General features: G+C 41.6%; 1 protein-coding gene across 8 annotated transcripts in view; it reads right to left on the reverse strand.

The window, feature by feature from the left end:
• SYNRG (synergin gamma) overlaps positions 1-15789 on the reverse strand; it is a 35885-nt gene that overhangs the window by 9507 nt on the left and 10589 nt on the right. For all 8 annotated transcript variants that reach the window (XM_010722002.3, XM_019621974.2, XM_010722001.3 and 5 more), the window contains 9 exons: positions 15569-15705; positions 13445-13560; positions 13205-13267; positions 10496-11440; positions 2569-3162; positions 2068-2231; positions 1255-1308; positions 798-894; positions 526-674 (listed from right to left, as the gene is read on the reverse strand). In XM_010722002.3, coding sequence (XP_010720304.2) covers positions 526-674; positions 798-894; positions 1255-1308; positions 2068-2231; positions 2569-3162; positions 10496-11440; positions 13205-13267; positions 13445-13560; positions 15569-15705 — 2319 coding nt within the window. The remainder of the gene's footprint in view (positions 1-525; positions 675-797; positions 895-1254; positions 1309-2067; positions 2232-2568; positions 3163-10495; positions 11441-13204; positions 13268-13444; positions 13561-15568; positions 15706-15789) is intronic.

Raw genomic sequence — 15789 nt, forward strand, 5'->3', positions numbered from 1 at the left:
TTGATCTGCTTGTTTAAATCAAGAGAGGGCTGTTCCGACTGTTACCATCATCAATGCCAGGTTTCAAATAGATGAATCCTCATCTATCAACATTCACCTGCCGAGTGGTAAGATACTGAAAGAATAAATCCCATATTCTGACAGAGTGTCATCAGAAATACCCATCTGCCTCAACTATTTGTGGTCAGCTATGCAGAAAGCTCCCAAGCTCCTACCAGACTGTCTCAGAGCAGCCCAGTCTTGTCTGGCAGATCTGCTCAGAGAAAGGAAAGCTATTTTGGCTGCAGTGGGAACCAAAACAAACTGAGGCACTTCCAAATCCAGAGAGAAAAGAAAACAGCTCTGTTATGCGTGTTGTATTGCATGCTCCTGTGTTGTGAGCATTAGAACTAACTGTAGGTATATTATACAGACAAGTCAAGTCCATGCTATTCTGGCTTCATAAAATGGCTCATTAAAACTGTACTAATTTTCCCTTATCAGAGCATTTCTTCTAGTGAAGACGTAGCTTGTTTTTGGTCTTACCGTTAAAGCAGCAAGAGACATGAAGCTTATGAGGTTGTTCCACACTTTATCTATATCCTTCAGCAGCTGTTGGAGTTTCTCACTACAAACAGCAGTTGCTTTGATTCCCAGTTCAACTCTCTTTGTTACTCTGTACACTTCAACAACCCCTGTTGGAATAAAACACAGTGGAGATACACAGACAAATTCACTGCAAGCACAGGTTCCTGAAACTACAACTAAAATACAGAAGAGAACTTTCAGTGTAAGAGATGCAGTAAATTAAAACATACCCAGCAAATATTCCATGCCTTGAGCAGACTGGATAACCTCAGTGCAAACGGATGAGCTGCTTATTCCATTCAAGGTATCATTTGCTTTCTTTATGACCTGGTGGAAGCGAGTTTCATGAAACGGTGCTGTTAATTGCTACAAACAAGATGGTCCCTAACAAATTGTTAAACAAAACAATGAGGCAAGTTAAATAATTGCTGTACTCCATCACACAGATCGGGTAGAAGTACGAACATTTAAAAACTTAATGTGTTCCCCCAAATAATTTCATTACTAAAACAGCAGTTTTAAGCGCACGCATGCATCGCTATCTAGTTGAATTATATGATTAAAAATATACATATTTTTAAATTACTCTGGGGCTATGAAGTATCACATTACCTGAAAATTAAGGGCCTTTCCCTTTTCATGATAAACATCCTACACTAAGGAGGAAAAGGCTGGTTACACTCTTACCTGCAGGGCACTCTCCAGGCACCTCTGCCACTCATAAGCATACCTCTCACTTTCCTATATGAAAGAGAAGGATAGTCTGAATCTCATTTCTACACACACTCCCTTTCTCCTATCACAATAGACATACAGAAGACGTATATTTAAAGAGATTATTTGCAAGTTATCCATGAAAACTCCTAAAATACCTTTTCCTACCTTTTCCTCATTTTTTAATTAGTCTCTTTGTGTCAAACTCTAAAGTTTGATTTCTGGGGCTCAAAACTAGTTTCAAAAGGAAGAAGGTATACAAATGGGTAAAAGTTTGAATTGCACATACCTACTCCCAACAAATCTGTTGAAGGTCTGCTGTTAGAGAAATGAGGATTAGCAGAATTTAATGAGTCCTTTTACTATTTGCTCTCAATATGAGCAAGAGAAATAACTAACTATTATACAGCCAAAAAGGTAGGCCATTTCCTAAAGCCAGTGGTCTCAGTGCCAAAACTGGGATTAGATTTTAGTTGCAACCAATTTCCAGTTATAGGCTTAGACTGCAAGGTCAAATGATTCAGACAACAGCATTTTTTTCCATGCCATGAGGCTTTAAAGCCAGAAAAGGCAAAACAAGTTTTATTAACCATTTCTTGCTCATAAAAAGGAAACAAAGAAAAGAATTCTTCCTTTATGAACAGCAAAACCAAAATACAAAACCTTACCCAGGTTCCATCTTAGGATCATACTCTAATTTCAAGCAGCTAACGCCCCAAAGGGCTGGGATACAGAATACTGATGAAAGTCACTGCTGATTTACTTGTGTTCCAGATAACTCCTTACCTCAACTTCCCCAGTTAGGTCTTTGTATTTGTCCCGGATGACAGGCAGAGCAGGCTTCTCACTCAGAGTATTTGAGCGATCCCTAAATGGCTGTTCCAGAGCTGGTAAAGGTGAGGAGCGGCTTATTTCTCTGTCACCCAGGCTTAGGCTCCTTTTATGAGACCCTAAAAAGTTTGGATATAAACAAAACTATTCTTCTATTCAAAGGCAGCGACTACCGAAAATGAACAGTACCAAGGGATGTGCTGCTCATCCAGAACAACAAAGCCCTCCATGTACTCAATGACTGGTGCAAACCAGTTCTTAACGTCTTACAAATTTTTGGCACAACAAATTTTTTACTTCTAGAAAGAACTCAACTCCAAACACCGTGGAAATCAGGAGAAGCTTGTTTCCAATAGTCTTTGGAACAGTCCTCATCAGCAAATTTATCATTTGATTGGAACAAATAGCCTCTGGTAAGTGTACGCGTCACGAGCTTCTACCACAGAGCAGGCTTACCTTGAACAGACAGGTCAAAGGTCGCCAGCTCACTCTTGATCATTTCTTCACTAGATTTCACCTTGCCTTGGGATGTTGCCACTAAGAAGTCAAATTTGCTGATTTTTGGCTTTTCACTTTGGAATTCTCCAAATTCATCTATGGATTCTCTCTGGATTTCAGAGGAGATCCCACCAGCGAGGAAGTCTGCCTCTTGGTTTGGGTCAGCTGCTGCATCTCGTGCTTCTGACGAAGGTCTCGCAAACTCGCCAAAGTCTCCATTGTCATCATCACTTGGACCACTGGATATTGGTCTGGAGTCTTTAAAGTTTGCAAAGGCTGCAAACGAAACATCCTGTAAAGCATCCTCACTAGAAAACGTTGTCACTTTGGAAACAGTTGTCATGGTGATGTTTTCTGAGCTGCCAAACAAGGTCTCCTTCTTCTGAAGAACAGAAGTAGCTGCAGAGGATCCACTTCCTGACGCCTGGGCAAAGGAGAACTTCTTGCCCTGCTGAATGTCGTCTTTGTCAGACCACTCATAGCTTGCCAGGCTGCTGACTGCAGACCCACTGTTATAGCTTCCAAACGGGGCACATTTTAATTCGTCTATATCTGAGAAAAACAAACCCCTACCATTAGAAGCTGAAGTTCAAACATTAGTCTCTCAAGACCATCTAGAAGTAAAAGCAACTTACTAAGAGTCTTAACAAACTGCAGAAGCAAACACAGTGAATCGCTGTTTTGATGAGGTTTAGAGTTGCACAAAATCATCTGAAAAATACCTAAGCACTTAATACAAAAAAACTCTCCACTTACTAAATGTAATCCTTAACCTTTGAATATTATCTTATATTTTAAGCTGAAAGTCACCATGCCACTATGGATTGCAAAGAAACACTAAAAGGAATGTTTCTAGACGGTACAGAGCTCACAGGTCACCAGTTCAGTTTCCTGAGGGTGGCTACAAAACCTACAACCAAAACATAAACATGAGCAATGCAAGCATCGCCTTAGTTCATCTTAACAAAAGCAACCACACAGAAAGCAAGAGCAGCTTCCCCATCCTCTCCAGAAAAGCGTTAATACACCTAAGTTTTGTGTTCATGCTTTGATAGAAACAACGTACAGAAACGTGCTGCGAGAAGTTACAAGATATAAAGTTGCGTTTGAGCTTCTCACAGTTATGGCAATGCTGCGTGCCTCACTCCTCGAGTTACAAGTTTCAGAACCACAAACATGGCAAATATCTTGTCTTAACGGAATAAATAGCTCGTGAAAGCTAAGTACAGAGAAAATCCAATTATTTTGCATAACGCTCCAAGCATTTATACTCACCTGGCAATTACATGGGCCAACAGGCTCTTCTCCCCGCCATAAGGAGGTATGGCACAGTCTAACTGCCTACTCTGCAGCCAGCAGAGGAGATCAGGGTCTGCCAGGTTGCACCCACTACTCATCCAACTTATCTTTCACATTCAGACTGAGATTGATCCATCGCGAAGGCACACAGAGCCGGAGAGATGTCATTAAAGCATTTTAAAAAAGCCCTTCTGCACTGCACTTGGCAGTTGTTATCCTGCATTAATGACTGTCAGCCCGGATCAGAGCCTCAGCTGCTGCTCATTGCCTACGGCCAAACAGTCCCAAGGCAGAGCGGCTGTGAGCCAGCGCCGTGCTCCCGGGCAGAGCCAAAAGCAGCGCGCCTTTAACTGCGCACAGCAGGCACAGCTGGGGCAGCGCAGCCGGGCAGGGAGCAGGCTGAGCCTCCAGCTGCCCTCTGGTCATTAATAGAGGATTAAGCCATTTGAACAACGCACTTCTGCCTTTTGTACTCATTTGACTGAGAGAGGAAAGCATGCCGCGCTTTAGGCTACCTTCCAGGCATGAGCCATATATACAGCTAATTAAAAAGACCAACGAATATACGATATAATGATACGGTTTAATGGCTACGACAACAAAGGGAGTGTCCCCACGCAACGTGTCACCTCTCAGACTTTCCTAAGGGACGGTCTTCACACAGCAGCTGAGCACGGAGCATCTCCACAACTAACGTTAGCACCTTGAACACACACAGCAAGATTTCAAAGCACTATTTGAATACTAGATTTGTAGAGCAAGCGGTGCACAGGAGAATAAATAGAGATGAGAGCATCTGCTCATGGCAGAGCCGAACAGAAGAGGGCTGCTGGCTGGGAAGGGGCTGACCTGGGCTCCTTAATTTGTCCCAAGAAACCAAATCTGATGCCTTCTAATACAAGGCTTTGCTCAGAGAAGTTAAAGGAGAGTTTCACTACCGTTAACAAGTGCTGGGATAACATCCAAACTGCCATTAACCCTGAGATCTCAACAGCACCACCCTGCACCAAGCACCCTCCTTTCTGACTCCAAAGCACTGCTATTGTTCCAGTGCTCACTGAGATACAGAAAGAAGATGAGATCCTACCACAGCCCAGTGTTCGCAGTGCCATCCAGAACCTGTTTGCCACTCTGTGTGAATTCATGCAGACACGGAGCCCACCAGCATAGGCTTAAGAGCTGAGATGAAACACAGCAGTTCAACCCTACGTTTCCATGATTCGGATGGATTCACTGATTACAAAGCATTACTGCAGGGAGTAAACTTTCTAAGAGTTTTGCTCTACAGAAAGATACTGTTCAGAAACAAAAACAGTATGGCTGAAGCAACCCTAAAGCAATGTATTAGCACAAAAAATGAGAATGCATGTGCCACTGTATATAATTCAAGGCAAATTAGTTTTTATAAAAAATCTTATTCTATTGAAGGAAAAAAAAGCTATATTTAGTTTGGCCGTGAGCTGCATTGGTCATGAATTCTGCATAGAAGAGGAAAATCGTGACCTTTGTCACAACAGCAAACTAAAGGCTTATCTCAGCTCCCAGCACATCTCCTGGGTCAGAAAGAGCTTCCCCCGGCGGGGAGCAGAGCAACTCGCCATCGCACCAATAAGCACAGAGCAGTTCACGTGTGAAAAGCACTGTGTGGCTGAGCCCAGAGCACTGCACAGTGCAGTACTCCATTATCAGCACAGATTGTTTTGCTAAGCGCTGTTACTTCTCTTAAAGGCCACAGATGCATTTAATGAATAAAAATCTCCAGTTCGAATGCCGCAGTTGTAACTGCTGATGTAACACAAACTTCATTCTGCTGTTACGGCAATCCAAAAATCTAAAGAGATCAGTAATATTTTTTTCAAAGCAAGACATGATTCAGTGGGAAAAAGTGTGAATTAATTCTGATGAAGCGCTGCATTTAGCAAAGACACCTGCTGCTGAGTTTCCACATTTCCTCCTAAAGGATCTGACCTGATAAGCATCTAATTTTATTGAAAAAATAAAAATAAAAAACAAAGACTGAATCTGTACAAAAGTCTAAGGAAATACTTTCTTTTAAGGATACACAGTCATTTTTCTCAGCTGAGAAGTGGTTTCTTAGCACTTTTTGGAGACCACAGAGTGGACTGTGCCATGGAAGCAGGGCAAATTAAAGTATTAAAGCCACTGCGTACTGAGAAACCTCCAACTCTATGAATAGGGATGCACCAATAGATTTTAGTGAACCATAAAACAGTATTCCTTAGTAATCCCAGCAGATGCTGAGTTCAGATTTGTTCTAGAAATCCAAATGCTATTACTCCAAATACAGATAAAACCACATGGAATTGGCACAGCCAGCTCTGCTTGGCAGGCCTACAAACACACAGTGCACTGAACACAACGGACCCGATTCCCAAAGCTCTTGGAGCTGCCTCGGGGAGGAAAGCAGCCGTGTGCACGCTACCGGAGTGCACTGACACTGCAGGGATGCAGTTAAAACACAATGTTTCCCAGTGTTATCTAATCTGCTGAAGTATAGTTAATATGCTGTTTCCTAGTGCTATCTAATCTGCAGAAAAACCTGACATCCTTCAGTGGAGCCAACCACAACAGTGTATTTCAGCTTCCAAGGATCAAGGTATGTCTGGAGGCAAATGGCAAACTGCAGGCTTCAGTGTCCACCCTTTGATCACTTAAGGAAAAGCCTTGGCAGCATTAGTTACATTCTAACAAACAGGAAAAAAAGACAATTCTTAAGATTTTAACATATCTTTGTGATTGTAACCAACACATGACTCAGCCTGTTCCTCAGCTGGTGAAGTCTGGAATAGCTCCAACAACAAGATGTCCCAACAAACATCTGCTGAACAGCAGTACGCAGCACTGCCAGCGTGGAGAAAATACTTTAAAATGAAGGAACAAGGAGAGAAAATCCTTCAAACCTTTGGGAGTTAAAACCTTCACTTAGTTCTTTTGTTACCACGATGGACACTGTCCCACAGTGGCATCAGGACCCCACTGCCAGGAGCACGGGGACACACAAGGCTCTTACAGCTCTTCTGTTTGCAGAATTACACTAAACGAGAGCGACATTGTCAAGTCCATACAAAATGTAATAAAGCAGAGTCACGATCATTACTGTCCCTCCTCCAGGTATGATTAGCTGAACAAATACTAATAGCATAAGCACTGCAGAATTCAGCCTCCCAGCTTTATGTTCAAGCCTTCAGTTTCAAAAGCTTTATGGCTAGACATAATGTGCTGCTTCTCTAGAACGGGAGAGGTTTTTAAGTCCTAAAGATTGGTGTAATGAAGAAAAATCTGGTTCTGGTGTGTTTTGCTCTTCTGGCAAGGAACATCGGAAACCCAGTTTGCTCTGGCACAGTGTTTGAACTTTATCCCACAGCTCAATTATTTTTAGCTTTTTACCTTGTCTGCTAATTTGACAAACATCCAAAGCGGTTGGTGGCCCAGGATTTGGAAGAATTTGAAGTGACACAATTCTGCAACACAGATTTACAGCTGTCATTTGTGTTCAAAAGCACTTCAGTATTCAGCAAGCCTGGATTTTCAAAGCAGAAAAATGAAGCAGGCCCTGTACTGCAGGGCACCAATTAACTCACTCCCGATTAGCTAAATAAATATCAGAATCCTATTTAGAGGTCTCTCACCAGCAAAGGCCTCCACAGCAACACGTTTCCAATTGGCCCCAGCACAAAGTGGTGTTGTGGCCTTGGCTGGCAGCAGGGAAGTGCAGACAGGAGAGAACAGGACAGAGGCACTTCTGTGCTCAGCCCCAGGGCACGGCACAGAAGCAGCCCTGCTATGCACACCGCTGCCCATCCTGCTGTGCAAGAGCTCTGCGGGGCAGCAGCTCACCCACACACACACTGGCTCGAGGGGATACCATAACTTTAAACTTTGTAATTTATTATTATTTTTTTTTTTCCTCTCCAGGGAAAAGAGGTAATGCTGCTGGATTGCAAACAAATCACACGCCCCCAGGTTTTCAAAATATGCCAAGATAATATTTATTAACACAGCAGGACTTACAGATCACAAAAGATAGTGATACACAGGAGCTCAGAAGGGTGTTATCAGAATAAAGCATGCAGGTCAATACTTGCAGAAGAGAGATATCAAAGCAGATCTGAGAAGGCACATTCACACAGGAAATGTTTAGTTGAAATTAGACATTAGAAAAGCAGCAAAAAACCTGAAGTTGATTAAAATATACAGAGATCTCCAGTAATGCCAAAGAAAAAGTTACTTTACAGATTTGTAAGTGCAGCAAAGTGGATAACCCTTTGAGAATACCCCAAGCAGGTACGCTCCGACTGCAGCGTTCGGCAGGATGCAGAACAAATTAGGTTTATAGAAATGATGAGGCGTTAATTAAAAAATGCTCGAGTCCCGGAGTGAAACATAAATTTGGTTGGAAAGAAGCAGCCCGGTTCAATTAACAGCATGCAGGCAGTGCTCAAAGGGTTATACGAAGTATATGCAAGAGAAATCAGGCAACATTAGTATAATCCACCTTCCACACAAAGAAATGTCACAAAGTTTAAAGAGACAGGATCCCCTTCGGAGAGCAGAACTGAAAACCTCGCTTCCCGCACAGCTCCAGGCAGCCGCCCGGGAGCGGCCAGGCAACGTCCTGCAATTCCCAGAGCCAGCAACCCACCTGCCCGGCCCACAGCCTCACATCTGCAACACTCAGCAGGCAGAAGAGCTCCATACTGGCACATCAGGGACGCCCAGTCGTCCTCCAGCAGCCCCCGCCTGCGGCTCCGTGTCGCTCGGGGTGCTGCGTATTGCTTGCAAACAGCAGGGCTCCCGGCGGGCAGCCTGCCGCCTCTCGGCAGTGAGCACTGCAAAGGGATACTGTCCCTTTTGACATGACATTTACAGGTCAAAAGAAGTGGAGAAAAAAAAAATAAATCTGCTTTTTAAATTATCTAAACTGAAAAGAAAAAAAAGAAAAAGACTTGAACATTAGCAGTTCATAGCTGGAGATGCATCCAACGCACACAAAGGAACACGTGAGCAAGGAGTACTGCTAACTGCACGCTCCGCTACGAGAGCCAAACAGAATTAAATAATGGAGTAAAACTCTCCTCGTGGAAAAAACACCTAGCTTGGCACCATAAGAGAATACAGACTTGTTTGAGTTTAATAAAAATAGCTTCTAATCAATACTTCAAAGTCCAAAAGTTTAGCAAGGAGCACATGATCGCCTAACCCCCTCAAACAAACCGAGAAAATCCCTCCTGCCACAAAGGGAAATTATTCATCATTGATTTCTGTGGCAAAAGCTCACATACTGTAGAAGAGCTACATAAGTCAAGCTACCACCAAAAGAGGCTAGAAAAATATTACGAAAAAGTGCTTTCAAAACCAAAGTAAACATTCAAGAATACACTGTAGGTGCTACGCTTTTGACAGCTCGCTCAACTTGGAATTTTACCAAGCAGTCATATGAAAATTAAATGCCTTTGCTAATAAAGTTATTCCTGATATTTTGTACCCTGTTATAGAGTATCTTCCACGTCAAAGTTGCCAACTTAGTTTTCTCTTCCCTACTTAAAAATAGCATATAATGCAAAATTACAGTACTGTGTATTTTTTCTACCCACATCTGCAAAAATGGAAGAAATATTTCATCTGAGAATTACCAATTCTTGCAGTAACAGCTTTTACATTTGCAGTTTGTATGCTCCCTCCTGCCCAGAAATGTCTCTGGCTGCGTAATACTTGTCCCTAGAGCACAGTAATGGTTCCCATACTATTGAAGGCCACAGAACATTCATCTACACCTTATCTTCCTATGTACACATGAAAAGAAAAAGCAGGACACTTGGGAAATTTCATGATATGCAATCAGGTTGGAGATGGTTAATTTGTTCTCTCAGGAGTACTTTCAAAAAGGGAAATTAAAGAAGGTAAAAGCTTGTTAAGGATAAAATAGAAGTCCTGTGGTTTTAGATTGAGGCCCAAAAGCCATCAATCGTGACATCAGCATTTATGGATCCTCTACGCTATCATTCCAATGAGGGTTTTAATTTTAAGAAGTGTACACGATACCTGTGGTCCTGCAAAATACTGGCTACGTGATGAGCCTCACCAGAACGGGGATCTAGCAGTGTTTGATTAGACAGCTTTTCATTAACAGCACATCTGAGTGTCTGCCTACCCTTTCAGCAGCACAGAGAGGGTTAAGACCCCAAGCCGAATGCTTTGTTGAAACCAAGAGATTAAAGTGAGACTCTCTGCTATTCATCTTGCTAATATAAATGGAATGCTGTTGTTTGCATTAGAAAATTTTCCACTCAAATTCCTTAAGTGACAGTTGCTAACGGGTATCAGTAATATGATGTTGTCAAATCTCAAAAATAAATGGGAATTGAGTTCAAACTGCTCAATCTATTTATAGTCATCTAAGACAAGAAATAAATGCTGCCCATTTAAGGGGCTGTTGGCTAGCAGGTGCACAGATTTAGAAGCCTTTCGCTACTGAAAGACTAGTGCATAATACTGTAACTTAGCACACAGAAGAATACTGATATCTCCGTCACCTGTTACCAGAGCAATCTAACCAATTCCTCACCTGCTGCTGGCGGATGCTGGCCACTAACTGTTGGCAAATCCAAAGAGCTATCAGACATGACATGCTTAAGATCTCCTTCCACATCAGTCAGTTTCATGTCAAACTGAACAGACAACGCATCTTCAGAATCCTCCTTGCCAACACTGCTGCCACCGATAGAAGGGAGATCCAGAGACTTCACCGAAGCAGAGTCTTCTTTGGCCTGCTTGAAAGCTGCGACTTTGTCCACCAGGGACTTATCTGCGCTGTTGCACGTGGAAGAAAACTTGTTTGAGTGAAAATCGGCAAAATCATCATCGCTCTTCACTGAGGAAAGCGTGCTGTCCTTTGTCTCCTCAAAGCCTGCTCCAGAGCCTTCCAGAGAGAGCTGCTTGAAGATGTCGTATTTGGTGGGCGTAGCGGCGGCGGCCGAGTTCTGCCCACTCCTCCCTGTGCTGGCAGATGAGCCAGGCTGAGGAACAGGGCTGGTCTCTGCCTTAAGTGCACTGTATTTGTCATCTGGTTTTTGTTCAGAAAACCCACTGCTATTGTTGAAAGCCATGAAATCTGCAAAGTCATCTTGTCCACTGGCTGATGCGCTATTAGAAAATTCCCCAAAAAGGTTGAACTCTCCAAACTCATCAGCTAAGCTCGAGCTTTTGCTAGGTGCTGGCTGGGCAGTGGTGGATGGTGGTGGGGGAAAGGAGGATGGTTTTGAAGCATTAAATGCAGGTGGAAAGGACAGCTGCTTGTTTTCTCCAGTAGAGGAAAAAAGGTCCAAGTCTGCTAGATTAAAAGAGGTCTTAGCTTGTGTTTGCTGTATCGACTGGGCGGGTAAGGAAGGGAAGGAAGTGGGGAAAGTTTTGTCTTTTGTAGGTGGCTCTAATGGCGAGATACTGTCAGCGGTTTTAAAATCTGTGAAGCCATCATCGGTTCCTGCAGCCTTGAATTCTGCAAGGTTATCTCCTGGCAGGGAAGCAACGAAAAAGTTCTAAGATACTGCAGTGACAACGAATACATCATACTCACACCATGCAAGCCAGCAACTTATTTCATGCCATGTCAAGCAAACTGTTTCAACTAAGTCCTCAGGATGCACATCAAACTGCAAACAACTTCTGTGAGCTACACACGTTTCGAGGACAGCAGTTCTAACAGCCATTCCAGGAAAAAAACAAACACCCTTACATCTTACAAACAGCCTCAGTAAATGCAAGAACTCAGGCACCTTCCTGCTTCTGCTATGCCTGATTACAGTTTTCCTAGGAAGCCTGGAGATGGACTTCCACGTGAAAGTGATTGATCATGAAATGATTAATCATAAAACATGGAAACTCTCAGCTAAACTTATTGCTGAATGTGAGATAGTGTAATAATAATGTAAAACTACTTAAATATTAGGTAGCAACGTTTTCATTGAATTTATATTATATATTTTTGTGCACTATGCCCTTTTTTTCCTATTTAAACACCATTTAAAAAAAAATGAATAATTTATTTTAAACATGAAAAACAACAAATGCTGTTTAACCCATTCACCAGCATGTATTTACCCAGATCACTTGTAATTTCGGAGTACATTTCATTACAAGTGTCCAATAAACAGGTTTTGTTCTATTTTAGAAATACACCATTACCTTTTCATTCTTTAGTCACCACACAGTGCCATGCTTTAAACTACTTTAACCAAGATTTGAAAGACTCCTCCGTAGAAGTGGAGTAGAGGACCATGACTGTACCTGACATCCTTCTGTGCTCCCTTCCCTCCAAACCAATTCACTTGGCCCAACGACAGTGCAGGTATTTGTGAAATTGCTATTTGTTTACTAAAACTAGAACATCACAGCAAATTACACTTACTGATGAATTGCAAGCTTTCCCATTAGAAAGGTAAGCTGGTGAAAGGGTTAAGAATGGTCAGACCTGGATAGCAGGCAAATACAGTCATTTCTCATATCTTAGGACATAAGCAGAAAGACATATTTCATTGCATTGCATGCATTTAATCCTAAAAGAAAGCACTGAACATGGAAATTTCACAAAAAATGGCAAGAGTTTCAAAAAAGTGTCTGAAAAAGAGAATTCCACCTTTGACAAACGTGGAGAAGGAATGAACTAGGGGTAAGCAGTCTTATCCCAGAACCTAGAATTGTTTACTAACAAGAAACCAAAATACTGGCCAAAATATAACTGTGGAAGCCAGATTAAATTTGTAATACATTTAATCTTCTGATATGTCTACTGATCATATGAGAAAGTAAAATTTACAATTAACTCACTTTGCATAAATGATCTACACACAGATCTGGAAAACGCTTAGGGAGGGACTGCTTGTATAATCAGACACATTACATCTCACGTGCCATCTAGGTTTCACTTTTTCCCAATCAACAAAAATCAATTAAAACATATTTCAAAATGAGTGACCACATTTGTTCCTAGGGCAAAGGCCATAAAAGGTTTAAGTTCTGCCCTAATTATTTTGTGCAGAAGCATCTTATTCTTCTTCCTTCTATGAATCCTGACTTGAAACAGACTAATTCTGTTAACACAGAACAGAACACAGTCTGTGGATTGCCCAAGAGTCATCGTACTATTCTTTCCAGGACGTTTCCTGATAAACTGTTTGGAGGAAATTCTACAGTTCATGGACACACACACACACACACACACACACACACACACACACAAAAACATCAAAACCACCCCCAAAGCCCCATTCCTGCTTACCTCCATACTTGCTCTCTGATGGCTGCTCCAATTCACGGAAAGCACTGTACTTGTCTCCAGAATCTTGCAAATATGAGAGAAAGAAATACATTTACATAAACCTGTTCTGAATTCACAGTGTAAATTTGACATTGGCATGATTATTCTGATTTTTTACATTAACTTTGAATCAATGCTGAAACAAGACATATGAAATACTGTAATAAGTTGCCCAGAGTAGTTGCATACTTTCCCTTTTACCTCCAAAAGTAGCTGTACTTTCAGGCTTCTCAGCTGCAATTCCTTTAAACACAGCATACTTATCAGTTGATGAGAGTGTCTTGTTACCTGGGAGTGGCATTAGTAAAGAAGGAACACTAAAAGCAAAAGAGATAAAAGCAAAGATTCTTAATTTATTCATAACAAATCTACACTTCCAGGTTTCATTTAAAGGAGCCTCTTATTTTGACTACAGCTTGGATCACTAAACTTAAGCTTCTACCCTAAGAATTCTGAATTTCTGTCAGTGTACAGCTGTGAGTTTAGATAGCCATCTATTCAGCAGTATCAGGGTATTCCACAGCTACTTTATGCACTTCTTTACCTTTTGCACATAAACACACACTACTTTATACAGTAAAACTGCCATCGTTACCTAACATCACATTAGCAATTGCTGAAAGATTTAGCAGATGCTTGCTTGCCCTCCACACAAGCCTCCTTACCATTTGCAGCATTACAGAACAACATCCTTTACATACGAAGGATGTATTTTACCTCCAGTATATGTCACTCAATACTATGCAGGTTGAAAACATGAATGAATTGCCATGGCATTCTTTGGCCTGAAGCAAGAATCTTTCTAGAGCCATTTACATCTCCTTACCAGCAGCCAACAAGAACCACACAAACCTAGCACGTGCACACATGTGCTAATGATAGTCGATGATGCTTGCAGAGAGACAATGCAGTATCAAAAAATATAGCTTCTGTTAAAATACTTAAAGTTCACATCACTGCAAAACAGGCTATTAGATATGCAGTCTTGGCAAAGGTAATCATTACTCATCTGTACTCCACAGATGGCTTTTTTTAAATTTCAAATAAAGCTCCATTAGCAATGAGACTATAGGTTATTGTAATCTTTTGTTTGTTTCAAAATTGAATGCTTTTACAACTTTACAACTGAATAAAAAGAATTGCTGCAATGAAGAAGAAACACCTTTTATTTTTTTTCTCCTTATGATCCCCTGCTTTCCACTACGGAATTTAAAAACAACGTTTCTGTTGAAACTTTCACTAACCAAATAGCTGTGATTGCAAAATGATATCTGACATACTTAAATTACAGCCCCTTCAAAGACATGTGGCATTATTGACTGATATCAGGAAAATTAAATCCCTTCCACGGAATGTCATTAGGAACAGTGTCACTGAGCAAACTGTTTTAGTATCCCCAGCTGACAGCACTGTTAAGGAGGCATCCAGTAATCACTGTTTACCTGCAAAGCTAGACAGTAGTTCTGTCTGCAACTAAGAACAGACAGCTTAGTACACAGAAAATAAGTAAGCACTATGTAAAATCTTGCCATGTGCAGTAGGATTAAACAACACTTTGAGATTTTATTGTCACGGGACCTTGAAAGATTAATTTTAAACTCTCAAAGGCAGTAAGCACACATTTCATTGTGCCCAATTTGTCTGATCCAGAATTACATTTTGGCTGTCTCCCAAACAAACAGCCAAGACTGCTGAAGACTGAATGAGATCCAGATCTATAGACAGCAATCAGAAGTTTATGTCTTGGCCAGAGAACCACAGAAATAAAAACCCTGTCCACCGGAGTTCTCATTCATTCAGAAGTACAATGTCATGCTCTTGACGTGAACGCTAGGTTCCTTCTTCAGGGTCTGAAGAAAGGCCTTGGTGTCAGCAAATGGTTTCTATCAACTCCACCAGACACTGGGTCAGACTATTAATGGAGGCATACAACACCAAAGGCAGAACTCCTCCGCCCTTGTGATTCTTTCTGAATAGCTTTATGTTAGATTTTTGCCTGAATGCCCAGTATGAAGTAACTTTCAATTGCCTGTGCAATAATACAAACGCTTGCACACTTATCCACGTGCCCTGTATATGCAATTTACCTCAGTGTGGTGACTGGAATGGTAAAAACTGGGCAACCACCTGTGGCACATCAAATGTCATTTTGGGTTTAGAAAGCCTAATTGTAATTGTAACAATCTTGAAAAGAAATCATCAGAGGAGAAGTCAGGTGACAGAAGAAAATTACAGGCTAGAAAGCTGCCCACAAAAGAGGAAAACATTTAATTTCTTAAAAGAATTCTAAAATACTGAAGGAGTGGAAATCAAAAAATCTGCTACCTGCTCCGGTGCTGTGAGCTGGCTGCTTTGGAAGAGCCAGCTCCATCCCCTTGGAAATCAGTGAAAGAGTCATCTAGGGAGCCAGACTTGGAAGCATCCTGAAACTCCTGGAAGTCATCATCTTCTGGTTTTACTACCTACATTGCAAATAATATGAAAATCGATACACCACTGCCTTTCCAAATTGTCATATAGCATAAAAGCAGTTCAGAGCAACGTGA

The sequence above is a fragment of the Meleagris gallopavo genome, chromosome 21, assembly GCF_000146605.3.
Source record: "Meleagris gallopavo isolate NT-WF06-2002-E0010 breed Aviagen turkey brand Nicholas breeding stock chromosome 21, Turkey_5.1, whole genome shotgun sequence".
Lineage (NCBI taxonomy): Eukaryota > Metazoa > Chordata > Aves > Galliformes > Phasianidae > Meleagris > Meleagris gallopavo.